At 41.0% G+C, this 19,865-nt stretch overlaps 1 protein-coding gene across 2 annotated transcripts in view; it reads left to right on the plus strand.

Moving 5' to 3' along the window:
• Positions 1 to 11,302: 11,302 nt before the first annotated feature.
• The window catches only part of HIBCH (3-hydroxyisobutyryl-CoA hydrolase), a 41,971-nt gene continuing 33,408 nt past the window's right edge, over positions 11,303 to 19,865 (plus strand). Inside the window, exons 1-6 of one of the 2 annotated variants that reach the window (XM_032189753.1) lie at positions 11,303 to 11,372; positions 12,186 to 12,228; positions 12,960 to 13,100; positions 14,325 to 14,409; positions 15,310 to 15,390; positions 16,879 to 16,931. In XM_032189753.1, coding sequence (XP_032045644.1) covers positions 11,341 to 11,372; positions 12,186 to 12,228; positions 12,960 to 13,100; positions 14,325 to 14,409; positions 15,310 to 15,390; positions 16,879 to 16,931 — 435 coding nt within the window. In that variant the 5' untranslated portion in view covers positions 11,303 to 11,340. The remainder of the gene's footprint in view (positions 11,373 to 12,185; positions 12,229 to 12,959; positions 13,101 to 14,324; positions 14,410 to 15,309; positions 15,391 to 16,878; positions 16,932 to 19,865) is intronic. The other variant, XM_032189754.1, reaches the window with a different exon arrangement.

Below are 19,865 nucleotides of genomic sequence, written 5' to 3' on the forward strand. Positions count from 1 at the left end.
ATAACGTCTCAGCTATTTCTAAACCTCAAGTAGACAGAGAATTGATGCGTCACTGCAAGGATATGCCTTTGAAATGGCTGGGTGGGGGAAGAAGAAAACACTGAAAAGTGACAACAAACGAAAAATACTCTGTCTATGTAACAGTATTAACGTTTCTTACCTTTTTTTATGCCTTATCTCTTGACTTCCTAAACCAGCACATCAACTATGAATTTTAAGTAGCTACGCTTTTAAAAATCATTTACTAATTCCTTTTCTTCTTTCCCTTTTCTTCCCCCTGTTCTATTAATAGTTGAGAAAAGCTCTGATGCCTGCAGGGTTAGACGATTTTAGCTGCTTTTAGGATGTACAACCTACCTCCCTGGGGATTTGTTATATTGCTACAGTGTGCTGTTAACTGTTTATTACCAGAAGGCTCAAAAATAATGTCAAACTACTCGTGAGGAACAGAGAAGTGCCAAAGTAAGAATCACAAAGTAAGACGGAACTCTATTTCAGTGTAACACGCAGATTTTTTTCGCACAGAGAAATTGAGTAATGGATCCCACACGAACTCTAGGAAAACACAAAAGAAAACAAAACAGGCTCCTCATTTCAAACCAAATGTAGAGGAACTGGAAAAGGTTCAGAGAAGGATGCTTAAAAGCCTGGGATGACTTTTCTGCCTGGAACAGGTGAGTAGCCTAGCAGTTACCAGTCAGGAAAAGTGGCAAATTAGTAGGGATATGGCAGATTTACAAAGCCACGAATTGGAGAAAACAGACAGGTCTATCTTCCTTCTCATCCCTGGATGAAGGTGCATCAGATGAAGCTAGTGGGAGGCAGGTCTGAAGCAGAACTGACAGGGACTTTCTTCTCACAGATACTAGACCTGGGGGACTGCTTGCTGCAGATGCCAAGAGGCAGTCAAAGTTCCAGCAGCAGCCGTCTCCTTCTTGATATCGGTTGTATTTAAGTCAAAAGAGCATCAGTCAGAGGTGACTCGTGTCTTCTGCAGCCCTTGCTACTGCTAACAGCAAGAGAGGGGCATGTTCAGGAAAGCCTGTGGTCTCAGTTCCTGCTGGCTTTGTAGCATGTGTGCACAGTTATATCACTATAAAGAATGCAAGTACCATTAGCTCTGTAGGTTTTGTGTGTGTTTTAATTAGTATTCAGACGGTAGTGGTATAAACAATTAAACAACTACACTAAGCAGCGTGGATGGCAATTGCAAACCAGCCCTCCTGATGCCTACAAACCCTTCAGACAGGGCTCTTGGAAATAAAGACTGCTGATCTTGAAAATTCTCAGATCAGTGGGGCTATTTATAACTTCCTTTGGTGAAAATGAAAATGTGTACGGGCATAAATGTACATGATATCATGATTGCCTGTCTACCGTGTAGGGCTCTTACTTGCTGAATTAATAATTTAAGCACTGACTATCATTTCAAATGGTAGTAATGGAGAATAATTTTAAAGACCTTACACTGCAATGCGTTTTATAGCTCTGACTTCACAGCACTACATTTGAAGCAAATGCAATATCATTAAAACAGAGCACAGTTTACAAAACCTGTATTATCTTACCCACCTTTAGGTTTATTAGCTAAACAAAACTGGTAAACCTTTGGACTCTGTGCTGGGTGGAGGCAATCTTGCAATAACAGAGGCTGAACAAATACACACGGCTAAAACATAAAGGGCTCAAAAGGAGGAAACAGGTATTGGGAAGCTGAATACTAATTAACTCAAGGAGAGAGACAGAAAGGGGATTAAACTACACTCGCAGAGTTGAACTTTCATTTTTCTAATTTCTGGCCTAAAGTGTTTTAAAAATGTGGCTGAGCTCTGATTTAGTTATTTTTTTTTTTAGTTCCCATCCTACATTTGAAATCCATGTGAAAGATTCTACCGCTGAGCTGCAGGCAGACAAGAAAGGCGAAGGTTAAACAGCACGGGGTCACCCAAAATCTTTGGCAAAAAGTCTCCAGGCATTTAGGATGAAGTGGCATCTCCTAGGGAGGATGCGTCCCTTCACCTTCCAGAAATACCTCGGCAGACTCCTGGGAGATCTGCTGCTGTTTGTTATGACGCAGTGACAAGGTGACAATACGCTGCAGCAGTCATTGTGTAGTGAGTCATTAAGCTACCTACAGGCGTTACGACTGCGATTATGAATAACTAACAAAACCAAATGAATTACTGTGAAACAAAGCCTTGTGCAAATATGCTACAAACCTCCTGACACTGCACGCTGGAGGACCTTAAAGGCTCCTGGGCCTTTGACTCCTGAGAATACTAAGATTTTTTACTCTCCAAAAGTAAGGAATGTAGGAAATTCTCAGACAGATGGAAAATTTCCTCAGAAGAAAAGATAAATTAAATACTCCTGAGGAAGGGAGTGTTGCTAAGTACATTTTTACACAGCCCTTTGTCCTTTGTTACAAAAGATCTGCGTTTCCTTCTACAGAGCTGGGTGAGGGCTGATAGGTAACAGCATTATGGGCTTGTCTATGAAGCAGGAGTCAAATTTTGTCAGAAAAAAAAAAAAAAAGCATGCATCTTTTCTTATGTATGTAGAAGATACTGTTTGGATTTCTGTTTAAAACAGTCTATAGAACAGCTTATTATTATTATCAAAGGGGAAATGTGTTCTGTGTGCTGCTTTGCAAAGCAACGCAGAAATTCAAAGCAGGTGGTATCTAATTCCTCGTCCTCTGGAGTCCAGAATTCCAGCTCACCGTGCTATATGGCATTTTCTGATAACGTGCTGCAAACACTGATAAAACACACTTACTCTTTCGTTCAATAACTGGAGATGCTTTTCGTGCAAGGACAAGATGCCATCTGTAATCACTAATAGGAAGCATCTTATCGTTTCAACTATAAAGTGAAGTCTGATATTATAACAAGAACAGTAAAGGTTACTCTTTTCACTTTACAGATGTAAAAACTAAAGCAGAATAGTGAAATGACTTGCTCACACCAAAATAATCAAGGTAACTTTCTTTACAGCTGCAATGATTCTGTTAGCCCCCATGGCTGATTCGTGTTAAGATTCTGACTTCTAAGTTACATGAAACCAGGTGTTGTTGTGACCATTTGGCTCTTTCTTGTAGCTTAATTAAAACCTCCACGTAATACAAGGACTTTTAAAAGTAAAACTACCAGCTACAGACATACTTCTCAATGTCTGCCTCTTCTGACTATCTAAAGAAGGTTGAAAATTGTGCGTTGCTACTGGAACTGTGATTATAAACAGCTGTACCTCCAAAATATGTCTGTCTCTTACTAGGAAGGAACTGGTCGATTGTGGCTGTTCCAAAAGGCTCCCGAGGGTTACAGGGATGCTAGCAGTGGCACAGAAGGAACACGCACAGCCCAAACGTGTTTCATGATTCTCCACCTCAGTCACGAGGAAAAAAAGATTTCCATTAGCATTTCATTTTGAAAATGGATTCTTTTAAAAGAATTTTTAAATTTATCTTTTTACATAATCTCTATCTTTGTAAATTGCCTAACTTTATCATAAAACAAACAAAAGATGTTTTTTCTTGACATTGGCCAGAATTGTCTTTCCTGTTTTACTTCTTTTTTTTTTTTTTAAGGTCACAAATGTCAATAAAATCACTTTACAAAGTGCTTTAGATTTCCCAGCTAATGTCCCGAGCTATCTCTGCATGGTGCTACATCTCCTAGGCAGAAGTAGGGCCTCTAATTCAAGCAACAGATTTGCCTGCTTTCAGATCTTTGCGGGTCCCAGATTGCAACCCTGCTGTTAACTCCTGCAGTTAACCATGCAATAAAGCATCTTCTCACTCCCGGAGCCTGAAGAAGTGCTCTTAGCAACAGTTTTATAAGGTAGTGCCTGCCTATTTCTTGGCAGACAGAGGTGTGTCAAAGTATGACTAAATCACACTGTGTAGCGTGTTATTTCTGAAATAATTACATATTCCTATCTACTGCTCTTCGCAGCATGAACCTCCGCTGCAGGTTGACTGCTGTCACAGAGAGAGAGAGGAGGAGGCTGCCCAGGTCTAGACAGGAGAACCAGAGGCATCACGAAAACCACGGGGGAGAGGGACGATGGAGACTGCCAAGAGGAACTAATGACCGTGTAATTCCCTGGGAGCAATTCAGATCCGCGTGCCCTGCCACGGCTGCCGCAGCTTTCTTCCCCTGGGGAAGCGTACCCAGGGAAGGAGGGCTCCAGGAGCCAGGCACTCCCTGTGTGTCTTTACAACAAACACACACGCTCCCTCCTGACTTGCTACGCGTGCTTTCCATGAGGTTAATGATTACACACGGTTATAGGAGTCTGGCAAATCGAGTTGCACTGAAGCCAGCATTTGCCCACAATTAATGGAGGCTGGTATTTTCTGTTTAAGAACAGAATACATCTGCAGTAATGAATGATAGATGCTTACTTTTTAATAGTAAGCATATCTCTGACCTCTTTTCCTCGTGATTTTTAAACTCTCTGCTCTGTCCTTTGCATTATTTGTGGCATTAAATGAAATATCTTCCCCTAGGCGATGTTCTTCAAAGGCATGATTTTATAAACACCATTAGCTACACTCCAGAACCAAGGAAAACGGAAAGAAATTTGGAAAAATACCCTTAACATTGACCTTTAAAACAAAACGTAGAACTTGTCAAGTGAAAAATCAATACCTGTGCAAGGTGTCAGATGAGTAACGTGGCAAGGCTTAAACGCACAGACACCCACTTAACAAGAAACACTCGCTGTCAGCCACACTGCCCTGCTGAAGAGACTTGCTGTAATTTAGAGCAACAAACCCTTAAAATAAACAGCTGAGGCGCTCTCCGTACTCATCAAACGTCCGGACTGTCAAAAAGCTACTAATTAGCATCAAATGCTCGCTCTTATGCTTAGTTCACTATGATTTTGAGTGGAACAGAGTGGGGTCACTACTTATTCCCCATGAGCCCTGAAAAGGCACGGCTGGGTACTGGATGCTGTGGGGCCAGAGGCATGGCATTCATGGGGTAAAACAGGGAGCCAACAGGAACGTTACAAACAGGACTGAGCTCCTGAAATAGACCTTACATTATTCTAAATGCTTTTTTTTTTTTTTTTTTTTTTTAAACTTCTTGAATAATATCATTCCACCACAATAGATCATCCAAAGAAAATTCCAGGCTAACAGCAGTTGGCAAGATAAGCGTATAATCTGCATGTAAAATCTGATGTACATTCATTGATATAAAAGGTATGAACAGCACTACCTTTAAAGTTAACTGAACCAACGCTAAATGCAGGATAGAATTACAAGCGGGCCGATCGTACTTCCAAGCACTCCCGACAAAGGAATTAGTGCAGTGTTTCAAAGTACATCAGTCAAGTGACACCAACTTACTATTTGGAATACATTTCCCCCTCAGTGTGGGTATGTAATTCCAGTAGATTATAATTATGAGTTACATAAGATTCTGTGTAAAGTTATAAGGATATATTTAAAATATTAATCACTGAAGCCATTCAAAAATAAGGCTTTCAACAGATCAGGGTAATTAGTTCCATTAAGGCTCCATCCCCGTTGATACTTGTCTAGCTCTTGCTAGTCTCAGTCCACCAGCTGATCTTTCTGTTGTGTTACATGCAAAGCTGTGCCAGGCTTAATCATAAACCCATTTGTTTCTGAGCGGATCAGTGGAAGGAATTGTGCCTACATTTTGCTTTCCTACTCCTGGGTAAAATCTCCAGAGCTACGGAAAATGCTAGCCTGGGGTAGGGGGCCCCGAAGTCAGCGAGCCCAGTTCCCTACCGCATTGTACCCGTGCAGTCCCAGCCTGTGAAACGGGTCTGGAAAACTGCTCTGTCTGTCCAGAAGACACGTTGCTTTTGTGCTCCAGCGTGTGCTCCATTTCCACAAAGGAAGTTCCTTCATGGGGCCAAACCCACTCAGATATCAGGCTGAAGGTCTCTACACATTAGGAGCAAATTAAACGCCCTATCCAGGATTTTTGAAAAATCTCCTGTACTTCGAAAGTCAAATTTCTCAAAATTCATTAGGTTATTGCATCTCTGACTCATTACAGACCACAACCGAATGTGAGGTTCGACATTGGTAATGCATGTGGGATGCCCAATGCCGGTGAGAAACCTAGACAAAATAAACGCATGGGTAGAGTTCTTGACTGAGACGAATGCATGCAACTAAGTCAGAACAATCTGATTAGCATTACACATTGTAAAACCTTTTCTTCCTAGGGAGATAGGTCAAACCGAGCCAGAACCTGAAGGCTGCTCTGTACCCGCAGTTCTCAGTCTATCAGAGAGATTTCTGAAGGAGCGGCGGTACCACTTCGTACTCCATGCCACCAGTCTCACAAGTTGTGTTTTCCTCTACTAGTTTCACTGCTATTTTCATGCAACAGAAGCAAAGCACCTCAAATAACATCCTGTTAACATAAATAAGCTTGAATTTAATTTCTTATAGGAGCACAAATTTAGAGTAAATTCTGAATTAACTGATATTCCGGGATAGTGCTATTTCAAGAGGGCCAATAGGGGTGGTATTTGGAAATAGAGACCCACACGGTGAAAACCACATGCTCCACATGCTCCTTTCTCTTCCTACATAGAAGCAGCTCTGACTCTCATCGAATCAGCCACGTACGCCAGGAGCAGAACCAGAGCCACGCTGACACAACGGGATGCCACACAAATACCACTTGCTACGCAGGCTCCTGGAGTCCTGTAGGCAAGCTTCCCTGAGCGCGGGCTGCCGCCGTCCCATTGCTTGGACTACCATGGAGAAATAAACACTGCTTCATTCTTTCCAGACCTGGGAAAGTGAGCCTTAAGAACTAATTTACACCTAAAGACACCCTCAGCATTAAGTTATCCTTGGGGATTTTTTCTTTCCCCGGTCTACGAGAAGTAACTGTCCTCCCAGCAGAAAATTCACTTTCCTCTGGCCCCATTCCCACACACACTCCCTACAGCTATTTCCACCCACGCTGCAGCTCTTTTTAACTGTGTTTAAAAAGCAGAGAGGGAGAGAGAGAGAGAAATGTGCTGCTGCTGCTGCTGCTCCTCCTCCTCAGGTGGGCGGGCTGGTGGCTGGTCAGTCTTCTGCAGCATTTCTCATCGCTGGATGCGTGGGAGGCCGGGAGCGGGAGTGGAAGGAAGGCACATCGAGGCGAGGGGGAGGCGAGCAGCCCCTGCCCACCTGCACACGTGTAATGACACGCAAGGAAAAACCATCACCAGGCATCTGCGAGCAGAGCCCTCGCCGAGCTCGGAGCGTGGCAGGCACCCAACACCTTGGGTCCCAACACCAGACCCAGGGGCGCCCACCGCGTCTGCAGGCATTTCGCACCCGCTGGGAGGAACAGAGCGGCGGGGAGCGCAGGGGGAAGGGGAGAGGGTGTTCCTTGCAGTTATGGTTTGGTACGTGGGTGGTGGGTGGTTTGAGGGGAGGAGTGACAGATTGCTTGCGGCAGCAGGGAAGAAAGACGTAGGAGGGTGTTTGCCCAGGGTCCTGTCTAACCCGGAGGGGCCTGGTGGGTGGATGCAGCGAGCGGCGTGTCTGAGCGGGGCGGTGGGAGGGGAGGAACCCACTGGTGGCTGGACCTTGCCGTGGAGCCTCGCCGGGCTGCCTGCCGCAGCACCAGCCACCCCCGCGCCTCCCCCGGCGCCCTCGGAGGCCAGGGGAGAAATGGAAAAAAGTGCCTCACTCACAGGTCCTTTATGGCTTGGCTTTCATCTGCTTCCAGGCACTTCCCAACCAGCAAAACGCAGGCTAATTGGTAAAAAGAAATAATAATAATAATAATAAAAAGGGCTTCCCCCCCCCCAACCCTTGTGTTACAGGAGAAATGGAGCAGTGAACACCACTTGCCGGGCGCTCACCCCAGAGCTCTGACCCCAGCCGTGATGCGGACCCGCTGGCCGACAAGCCTGACTCAACGCCCTGGGGAAGGCAGCCTCTTCCCGGGGAATTACTCACTTTACAGACAAAAGCAAAAAAAAAAAAAAAAAAAAAAAAGGCTTCTCCATATTACAGACATGTTTCCTGTGCTTCAGTCCTTCCCCGGCCTGGCTTATTTTTAGGGAGCGGAGAGACAAATTAGTTTTCCACTTAGTGTAAGTCAACTTCTACTATTGCTGAAGCCAATGGCAGGCTGCCCCTTGCAGACCGGAGCCTTTGGTACTCACTGCCCTCGCTGGGGCAAGCAAATTTAAGCCTTATCATGTGCTTTAGAGTACAATCAATCGGGGTTGTACTGAGGAGAGGAGAAAAAAATCAATCAATCCGTGGGGCACTTGTCAACACACTTCTAGCCAGTTAGGTAGGATAAACTGGGGGTTTTCCCCATTGTATTCCTCAAAGCTCCTTTTTCCCGTGAGGATGCACTTGCTACCCACACTATCCACACACAGAAATTAGCTGCTAGCTCTTAGGCCAACGAAGGAAAAGATTGTTTACTGCAAGCCAAGATGCAGAAGCGCGGGCCATGATGAAGTACTCAAACCATTTATTATCTGTTCTTGGTGAAATGCAGTCAGAGCTCTCACAGGCGAGTAACTGAGAGGTACAAATTAATCATTAATTAGCAGTATAGAGGTAACGTACAGAATGCAGCTGAGCTGCTCTTGAAATCCTTCTGGGGAGCAACAGCACCCACATCCTGATGCTGAAGTTGTATGTTTTTCTGGAAAAGAAACCAAAAAAAAAAAACCTACCAAAAACAAAACCCCCAAACATCTGCTCAACTCTGAAGTCCTCCTACAGTCTGCAATTTGTTTTCTCTTTCCAAACCTGCTGAACTCACTGCCAGGAAATTTCTCCACAGGGAGGAATTACAACCTGCCTATCCTTCTGGCTACTGCACTTGCACTCCCTGAATTCCTGGCTCGGTTACTAGGGGTGCTGCTCACCCCGAAAATATCCACTCTGCCACAGCCCTCTTTGCTGATAGCAATATCATCCACGAGCTCCCTAGTTAAATGTTATCTCATTCAACTTATTCTCATATAAAACTTCATTATTTTCAACGTTTTCACTACTTTTATGGATAGCAATCTTTTATTTTCTTTTTAGAAAGCGTTTTCCCTTTGGCATTCCACTCTGCAGAAAATAGGGTGTGAAGTACTACTAAAATCCCTGGTATCTGAGTTACTTTTTGAACCCAACTTTGGACTGGCTTGCACGCACCAAATGGTTATCAGTAAGAAAACTGCAGTACTCTTCAGAGCTCCGTACAAACAAACAAAAACACACAGGTAAATTTAAGCCATCAGTGGCATGTTTTAAAATAAAGTAGAACACAAGGCTCAAGAAATATGGCTCCAAAGCTCCTTCTCGAAACCAACAGGAAAAAAAAAAAAAAAAAAAAGAAAAAAACAATTAAGCATAAATTCAGTGTCATCACCCTGGAAAGAAATTGGTAGCTGTTGCAAGACAATGCTTGTGTTACTTCATTATCTACAAATGAGCAGGCCCCATTCTTGTTCCAAATCAGACATACAGCTGGGAGACAACAAAGAAAGGCTCTACACCATTATTTACACTGAAGCCAGGATGGGATGAAATAGTTTAAAATCTGGATAAGTAAAAGGTGAATCAGACCACTGACTTCTATTCTGGACTCCTAGACACTGCCATCCTGTGTAATCACATCCTGATCACAGCCTTCCCCTTCGTGTGCAGGTGGAATTTATTAAGAGATTTCCAGGAGTTTCACAGACTCCTCTCGCTCTTACCTGCGCTTAGCTTCCATGCACCGATTTCTTCATTTCCACAACGATGCTAACAAAAGGATTCCCCTATAGAAAGGCGCTGTTCATATTTGCTAGTGAAATATATAGACTTTCAGGCATCAGATACTAAGTACAAAAACATTATCTGCTTATCAAACTCCCCATAACCTTGTTAGGCCTAGATAAGAGATGCAGTTATCTCACTCTTAACAAGTATAAATATAAATAAAAAATATAAATATGGGTTCAGATTTGGCCACCATGGTAATTTGGTGTTGCTTAGGTTGGTTTAGATTTGATTGTGTGCAACTTGCTGTAAGACAGTATATAAGGTTTTATATAGCCAAGATAACATTAATAGGCTGCATCTTTCACAACCATATGATCTATGAGTAAAGGTCTATACAGTCTGGATGGCCTAATGAATTCTGCAGTTAATTAACTCGCAGTAGGCACACTCCCAAAGCCTGCAAAAGCACCTTCTGTCCTGTTCTCTCAGTCATTTTTTTTCCCCACAATGTACAAGACTGAAAACTGAGGCTGCATAATACTGAAATGTTTCGTGTATTGTCTTGTGTCTATTTAGTCTGATGAAGATTTTTGCAACTAAATTTAATATGCCCCGAGTTACTACAACGGAAATGCCAATACTGATGACGCTGCTGCAAGCAGGGGCTGAATCACTTCTGGAAATAAAGAGCAAGGCTGCCCTCTGGGGACTTCTCCAGAAGTGCTACAGGAGGCGTGGATTTTTTGTTCCAGCAAAATAAACTTGCTGCAAAGTTCGCTTGTTTGCTTTTGTTTGTTGTCAATACAGATACAAATCAAGTGCTGAACTTGCTACATTGAGATAGTGAAGCTACATTTCTACTAATGTACCTAATGCACCGTGTTGCCATTTACTCCATGGGTCATCATGCTTTTCGATGTCTCATGATGGTATGTGTCAGCTTAAAAAAAAATAAAAATCTATGAAACAGTGTAACAGTTACTGAATAAAAAGTTAATTTAGTATTATGGACTACTAGTATGATGTCTGTAAATCCTCAATTGTCTTAATGAACTTATATTGAGAACATATTGAATTGTCTTAATGAACAATATATTGAATTGTCTTAACGCACTTATATTTGAAAAAAGGCAGTTTCCCTGAGTGCGATTTGAGTGTATTTGCTGAGTGCAGGCTGTGTTTGAGCTCAGGGCTGTGTCTCTGGCTGCCAGTGGTGCAGCAGCCACACCATCTCCTCAGTCCCTGCGTTTACCTTCCCTGAGGTCCTCTTCCCTTTACAGAAGACCTGCTTGGCGGTGGGGCGGCACATGAGCTCAGCTCCTCAGTCCCGGCAGCGGCACGTCGATGGCCGAGCAGCCAGCACAGATCCTGTGAGGGAACAGGGAGCTCACAACCACCGGACCAAGCCTTGCTGCTGCCAGCACCACACCGCCACACGCAGCCTGGCGGACACCCCGAGCATCTAACAGGGCGCGGGGCCCAGCGGGGCTCCAGCCCCAGCCCCACAGGACTCACAACACCCCCAGACCGGGGCTGAGGCCCCGCGCATGCTCCCGCCCCGCCCAGCCCCGCCGTACCGGGGCCCATGACGGAGAGCGACGGCGCCGGCAGCCGCCATGGCGGCCCGCCTGCTGCGGCCGCTGCCCAGGTAACGGCCGCGCGGCCGCTCCCCCTCCGCCCCCCTCCGCGAAATGGCGTCGCCTCAGGGCTCGCTGCCTGCCCCGCGCCCTGCCCTCAGCCCCCGCGGCTTCCCCCCCGCCGTGGTACAACGCGCTGTTGGTGGCTGTGGGGTGAAGTCCTGTAAATGCCGCTTTCCATAAAATCACACAATTACTGGGATCATGAAGGGAGCTTAAAAATCGCCTCATCCCAGCGCGCCTGCTATGTGTGCGGATGCTGGTTTTATTATTCTCCTCAGTAGAATACAACGACAATAAACGCCTGTTACTTAAGTAACAGGTTCAAAACCTGCTTTTATAAACAGTTTGGTATGGCCAGATGTCTCCTCTTGGCAGCACAAGCATTAACTTTGCTCGAGTTGTTTCGTAAACCCTACTTAAATGTGCATACGTGCAGCACAGCGAGAGCAGGCTTTGTGTAATGGAAGCCTCAGGACTGTGGTTGGTGTTTTTTTTTTTTCTTTTTTTTTTTTCTTTTTCAAAATACAAGTATTAAAAGTTCCAGACAAGCATCCCCCAAACTCCTACTTTGTCATATTAGCGCCCAGACAACTTGCAATTGCTTAAATGCAATGAAAACATTAGCATTGACATTGGTATCTATATATAACAACATGCAATGATACTTGCAACCGCTTTGATATCAAAATATTACTTGATTAAGACAAAGTAGAAGGTAGAGCAATCAAGTCTAGAAATTTTCTGACAAAGCTTTGCTCAGCTGTGCGTGTGGGGGTTGTATAGCTGTTTTAGAATTTTAGTTTTTAACATTTCTTTTTCAGACTGAAGCCATTTAACAGACTGCAAGTAATATTACAGCATTTGGTAAGAACTACATCGTGTTTGACTGAGTTGGAAGCCCTTGGGACGTTTAACCCCATACCTGAGGCAGACAACACATGCAACTTCTAATGTGTGTGTGTGGTGCTTCTGAATGCCCTTCAGGCAGAACATTGCCTGTGTATGTGAGCACTTTGTTGTGTGTCTACTAAACCATAAACTAAAGCCCAATTATTTGGCTTTCCCTAATTTTATAGTTAGCTTCCATGTTAGCTTCCTTATATTCCTTAAATGTCATTCAACTTTGAGTTTGAATGTAAAATTCAATTGTGAAAATAGGTTAGCAACCAACTCAACTGTTAGAAGTTACATAAGAAGATGTATGTACATTTGTGGTTGCAGTATCAAAGTAGCACTAGGGACATACAAAACTCTTACTGTAATTGTTGTAGGTGTTTTCAGAATGTCAGTTTTAAACACCAGAGTTCATCGTTTAGTATCTCAAGTGTCATTGCCAAAGAGCATATAGCTCAAAAGCTTGTCTGAGGTTTGTCAGAGTCCTTCAGAATAATAAAGCGGCTCCAAGAGAACCATGTAAGAAATACAAATATGACTTGAATTACAGTGGGAAAGCCTTAATGTGAAATTCAAAACACATATTTTTATAATCTTGAATAGTGTGCTTTGAGAGAGTATATTTCCATAAATGCTCTCATACGTTACTTAAGACATCAAAGACATTAAGACATTTATTTTATTTGTTTTTGCACTTACAGAAAATGTGTAAGCATACTGATTCTTCAGATGAAGTGTTGTTGGAAAAGAAAGGAGGTGCAGGAATAATAACTTTGAATAGACCCAAGGCTCTCAATGCGCTAAATCTTTCTATGATCCAACAAATTTATCCACAAATAAAGGTTAGTAGCTGTTATGTTACCTGATACTGCTTTTAAAATTCATTCTGACACTTCATAGCATACCAATTTAAATAAACAGATTGTGAGAACACTTGCTAATGAGCTCAGATGTGTAGGATGGAAAAGAACAGACAATTTCAAGCAGGTTAGAAAGAAAAGACACCAAAGAAAAAAGCTGTCAGACAAAAAGTGAAGTTTTAGCACCTGCATAGATAAGACCCCTGTATTAACACCAGGACTGAAGTAAAGGCAAGCAGTAGTTAGTGTTTATATGTTTCTGTTCTGAACACCCGGTTGGTCAGTCAGCACATATTCTCAGCTGTACAGAGGTGTTGCCTCTGAGTTGAGTGCGTGTTTTGCTGGGAAGCTGGGTGACTGAAACAAAAGATAAAAATTATCATGAAGCAAGTTGCTTTAGTTTCATTCCCTAAAAAAGAGCCTTGTGGAGTTATGGACAATGCTTCTCAGTAAAGTAACGTGAAATTTTAAGCATGCAAATAGTCTTTTTTAATTTACATCATATGCAGAAAGTCAAATATTAAATACCAGTACTTGTTAGACAGTTACCTGCCTCTTGATATTTTGACAGATGGTTATGTTGCAAACTTAGGCATTCTTTGAAGAACATTTAAAGTAGTACTTAACCTGTAGTACTGAGTACTGCATTTGTTTTATGCACAACCTTAAAAGGTGGAGTAATTTTAAATATAGCTGCTGGTAGACAGAAATACCTTGTCACAGATGCATCTGTGCACAAATTGGCTTAATCCAGTCCTTGACAGGTATTGATTGCAATCATTTTGAAAATATCCATCAACAATTTAAATGCTCTTTTCCTTGCTGCACATCGTAGATACACAAAACTTCCATGAATTGTCTTGGAACAGTTACTATATCTTCTCTATTCCCAGCTTTCTCCCCCAGCATTGTGTTCCCATCCAGGTTTATATAGGGCCCTGCTTTAGGGAGTGCTGCTTTTCGTCAGAGAATGGGAGCTGTCCTTGGGCATTCTGAAATGCACAAAGTGGCTGTGCAAATCTCTGCCACCAGGGTTGAATATGACAACGGAGTGGCAGTTAGAAACTCCTAAGCAAATGTGTGTAGCTCTCAGACTTCATTTTAAAAACAATCTTTCTGAAAAAATAAAATAAGAATCATACTATACAGAAAAAGAATATTGAATTAGAATTTTAATCTTATGTGGAAACATTTGCCTCACTTTAGGCTTGGGAGCAAGATCCTGAAACTTTTCTAATAATCATAAAGGGAACTGGAGGAAAAGCTTTTTGTGCTGGTGGTGACATCAGAGGTAAGGGCTACAGTCACTTTAAATAGTTTTTACTGTTTTATACGCAGTGTTCCAACAGCTGTCTCATGACAACAGCATCATACAGCATCTGTGCGTCAAGGTGTTAGAAGAAGTTGGCACAACTAAACTCACTGTTTTGTGGCAAGCCTCTGTTTACCTGAGTCACGGTAAATAAATTAAACCAATCAACACAAAACAGTAACTGGGAAAGATATGTCAAATTCTTGCTTATGAGTAACTGGTGATAGCAGCCAGTCACTGAGAGGTTTCTTGTCTCTTCCTTCTTCTTCCCAGCATTTCATTAAAGACAGCTTATTTACAAGAAATTTGAAGGGTTCTAACAGATAGCTTTGTTGGATAATTTCTCTGATGTTTGACTCAGAGGTGGCTAGATAAATAGCTGGCTATAGTGATCAATGCATTTGTGATTATTCTTTAACTATGAATGGAAGAAAGTCTCCAAACTGTTTGAGTTGGCGGTTGTTTTAAATCCTAGGTAATCAAGCAGTACAGGTTATTGTTAAATTATGCCCTACTCTTACTGGCTTCTCATTTTTAGTATTCGGTTTTCAGTGTAATCAGTTTTAAGTGACTGTTCCATATATTGCTATGAAATACTACAGACAAGACTGACAACCACTAGGAGGGGTTCCATAGTGTAGAAAATAGACTGCAGTCTCTCAACTCTCCAGCATAATGGAAGGGACTCAAATTGGATAGCTGTTCATATTTAAATTTGATAAATTTGTTTGCTCAAGTAAAATAAAGCAGGATTAAGTTGCTGTTGACTGCTGTAGGACAAGTTTTTTTTTTTTTTTTATCATGCAGTACTGATTTTTGTACTTGTATTTGTGTGTTCTATTAACCTTAGTTACCTTTAGAATTTTTGTTTCTCTTAAGCCATCACAGATGCAGGAAAAGTTGGAGATAAACTGGCACAAGATTTCTTCAGAGAAGAATATACTCTGAACAATGCCATCGGTATGTTTAACAGCAAGTTTTAGAACTGTATCATTTTTATAACAGTGACTTTGAATATAAATTTACTTTCTCTCTTTGCTTGTCTATAAAATATAGATAATAGAATATTAGAGTAAGTGATATTCTTATTCTTTTGGATGAAAATCAAGGGTTGAGTGTTACGATCAGAAGAAATTTCTTCGAACATATTTCAGTTGAATAAAGTTTGGATTTTTAAACATTGATCAGAAGTATCCAGTATTAGTCACTGCAGGAAAAGAGGTGAAAATGTTGCATAATAACTGAAGTTATCAAAAGAGTATAAAGTAATACTTATTAGAATTAGCGTTTTTATGTACCTTCCTGTCTCCAGCAAAGAAAATATTTAAGGTGTCATGGAAAAATCTTAATATTACTATGGCAAACAGTTAAAGACTATATACCTCAGGGTTTTTTCTTTTTTTGTAATTGATTAGTGTATATTATTCCTATAATGCAATATAATTACAAAACCTAGATTTTGGGTAAATCTGGTATAATCGTATTCCTTTAGGATTGAGACTTCTACTAAAAAGAAATATTTTTATATTGTATTTTAGAACTTCAAGTACACAGAGGAGCTGTTTTCACTGCATTTGCAGACATACTTCTGTAGAAACTTAGTTCAAAGTCTAACATCGAGAGTCCACGTTCTAGCTTATAAGTTGATGCAAGAACAGAGTTAAAAATTCAGTTCTCGCAGTTTCTATCGACTTGGAGGATTTAAGTGCCTTGTAAAATAGTCTTTTTTTTTTTTTTTTTTAAACAATAATCTATAGTTGCTACAGAAAACAGCTATTGTAGCAGATACCTCTATCAGCAATCTAATTCAACTTTGTCTGACCTGAAAATGACAAATATGAAGCAGCAATTTCATTCTCGGAAGGCTTCTGAATCTTTCTGTAAACAGTAATTGACAGCATCCGATCTTTAGTTTCATAATTTGTATAAGCTCCAACAGATAAAGCTGACAAATAAAGCTGTAGTGCTTTAGGGCAACATCTTGACCTGTGCCACACACGGGTAACATGCAGCAGACTTGGCAAGACAGAACACGCTCATATTGTAGTAGTTCAGTCACATTTTGGCTTAAATCTACCAATGAATCTGACTTTGTATTGATACATGCTCTTACTCCAAGCTGTGAGATAGACACAACAGTTCCCTTTTCACCCTAATTTGTTACAAAATTATTTGTAATAGCCAGATATGGCTGGATTATCAGATGCTCACATAGCAAGCTGTCTGATGTTTCATGTTCTCTTACAACGCTAGGAATGTAGTAAGCCACTCACTGGTATGTCTTTCCCCTGCTTAATAATTATGTGAAGAAGCTTCATTGTAAGTTGATATTTTGTTTAATTTGCTATTTATTTTTTTGCTCTTGCTGAAATAAGACATGAGGAAGTTGTCATGCATATGGTTAGTCATTCTTTTGAAAAAAATACTTTTTTTTAACATTTTTTGTAGGCACTTGCAAGAAACCTTATGTGGCACTTATTGATGGCATTACAATGGGAGGGGTAAGTACCTTGGCGTTATATCTAATATAATTTGTTTTGAAGCAATGTAACGTGGTGTACTTGAGTTGCATGAAGTGTGTCAAACATTTCAATTTAAGAACAAACATTTAAATCCAACCTTTTTGTATCTAGCTTGTCAGACTACCTTACTGTTCTTCTGCTGTTCTTTGATAGCTACTGCAACTGCTTCCTCTGAGGATCTGCCAGTAGGCTTGAGAAAAAGAGCACAATCTTGTCAGTGCAGCAAACACCACCCAAAGGTTTTCAGAACACTTCAGTGTGAGTTCGTGGATTATACAAGAGTTGAGAATAATTTTCTACTCAACATTTATTAGAAAATAGAACTACATAAATATACATCTAAAAGGCAAGTCTTTGAAAAAAATGGAAAAAATCTCAAAGCAGCTGTTATGAGCATCTGTTAAATAGAGTTCTACATTTTCCCATGAACTGATTGGGAAATGCATCTGCAGACTCACCTCTGCAGTACTCCCAGATCAGAAGCTACAGGATCCTGATATCCTTCTCCAAGGTCACATCTTGTTTCCAAAGCATACGAATGGAGGGGACTCCGTCACATTGCTAGTTATAGTCAGTGCTAATAGTTGTTTTAGCAATTGTTGGCTCTAAATACTGTGAGTAGGTAGTAAATGGCAGTACCATGCTTTTCTACATGCTGAAATGCTGTTCACTTCAGTTTGACATCTGTTGGATATATCTGCATCATAGTAGGGAACAGAGTACAATAATCTTGAGTTATTTTGAACAATGAGTTTGACAGTGATGTCTGTCTGCCATATTGTCACTTAGATTTATGGGTGATGACAAGTATTCCTGGACTGCTAATTACAACTGCTTCAATACAGTTCTTGACAGATAGTTTTTTCTTGCTGCTGAAAGTGAAGATTTAAAGGATCTCTATTACGCAGTGTCAATAGTTATGCTGGAAAGCTGCTTCAATGCGTATGCTACCAGCTCATTAAGCCAGTGGAGTTTCTGGTTTTGTTTTTAACATCTGCTTATGATATGAAGTTGATGGGATTTATCGCCCAACTTATGCAGCTGAAATATAAGAGAGTGTTCCTTCCTAGAAGGAAGTTAGTTTCTTTCATCTGTTCTACAGAGGCCTATATAGTTTTATTTAATAAAGACATTTGAAACATTATGTAGATCTTAAGATGTTATGCAGCTACTCAACAGATAAGGGGACCTTTCACTGCAGGACCTGATGACTAGAAATGTATGTTATCTTGCTCAGAAAGAGAAAATAGAAAGAGATAGAAAAGATAGAAAGAGAAGACCTGGCCTACTTGTCCAGGTATGTCACCTCCAGGGTTTCTTCTTTCTTTGTGTTTTTTTTTTTTTTTTTTCTTCTTCTTTTTGAGAGCTACTCTTCAAGCATTTTTGTTCTCCTTCTGACTTTTACACTTTCTTACACTGCAGCTTCTGTTCTACTGCATTCCTTTTCAATGTTTTAAGGAATCTCATCAGGTGTTTGCTGTAGGCAAAGTTTAACACAAGTAGAGGCATGAGCATGGAAGACCTCAACAGCTTTCAATGAAGTACTTTTGTCTTGCAGTTCTCTAAAACATTATTTTGGTATAATAGCCTAAAATACTATTTCACAAGAGGCATTTTGCCTTTTCTTGCATTGGGCTTTTTGAAATTAAAAAAAAAAATAAAAAGATGGAACAAGCATATCATTCCAAAGCCTGAATATACACACTTCATTTCTGTTAAAGCATACAGGGTTCTGTTGCCCACTCTTTGGCTGGGTCTGAGAGCCAGGATTTTAGTCCTTGTGTTAGATTTGAAACTTTGTGGTACCACCTCAAGATCCCACACTGAAGTCATGGTTGTCTTTCATGTCAGTATGATTAAAAAAATACAGTTTTGGTTGAAAAAGTATGCAATCTAAGGTAGGGGAAGAAAAAGGTGTCAGTTTATGGACAGCTTTTAAACTTTCATATAACCTTGAATGCTATTTATTTAGCAGTGTTAGTGGAGCTGCAGTTTACTCTGAGATAATGTCCTTTAATGCCCTTCTTACAGGAATGCTTTTTTTTTTTTTTTTTTTTTTTTTAAATCAACACACTTTTTTCTCCTCACAGTACATGAAAGTATGTACTGATGGTTTAACACAGGAGGTCGGCAGCAGTATTTCTCAGTGCCTATTAATTTTTGTGTATGTGCTCTGTGACAGTTTTGAGCTGCGTTCCTTTTAGCTACCTCTGCAAGATTGGTCCATTTAGACAAATCACAAATGTTCAAGCAGGAAAGGTGTGCTAGCTTCCTTCTTTATCCACCTTCTTCCATCAGCGTTGTCAGCATGGGGAACCCCCATCACTCCTGGTCTTAACCAAACAAAGCTTGCAGCAGCTCTTTTCTATTGTGGTTAAAATAGGTGCACTGCAGTAAGATTTTTAGATTAAAACCACTGGAACAAACCTGGTCACGTTCATCCTCTTACCTTGTTTTGCTTGTTGCATGGAAGTTCTCTATCCTACTCTAATTATTCACTGAAACTACATTCATGCAAAGGAGTTGTTCTATTTGTGGTAATTAGATGATTTGTTTTAAATCACTCAAACATTAGGGATCTATGTTTTTGACACAATAAGGTCATATTTAATCTATTTCATATGCTCAAGATCTGGCTTAGTCCCTACAAGTGAGTGGGAGCTAGAAGCATTTGTCACTTGTGAACCACAGTAACTGTCATTAAAAACAAACAAACACACAACAAGCCATGTTCAGGTCTTTAGCTTTAAAAGCAAGTGGTTTAAGCTTGGGCTTAAAAGTCATGAGACCCTCTTAAACACTTCAATTTCACTCTACACCATTTATCTGTGAATAAAAATGCAACCACATCAATTTCAGCCATGCTCAGAAATGCAGGTACGCCTTTGTAGCACCATGCATATTGAGTGCAAT

The sequence above is a fragment of the Aythya fuligula genome, chromosome 6, assembly GCF_009819795.1.
Source record: "Aythya fuligula isolate bAytFul2 chromosome 6, bAytFul2.pri, whole genome shotgun sequence".
Taxonomy (NCBI): domain Eukaryota; kingdom Metazoa; phylum Chordata; class Aves; order Anseriformes; family Anatidae; genus Aythya; species Aythya fuligula.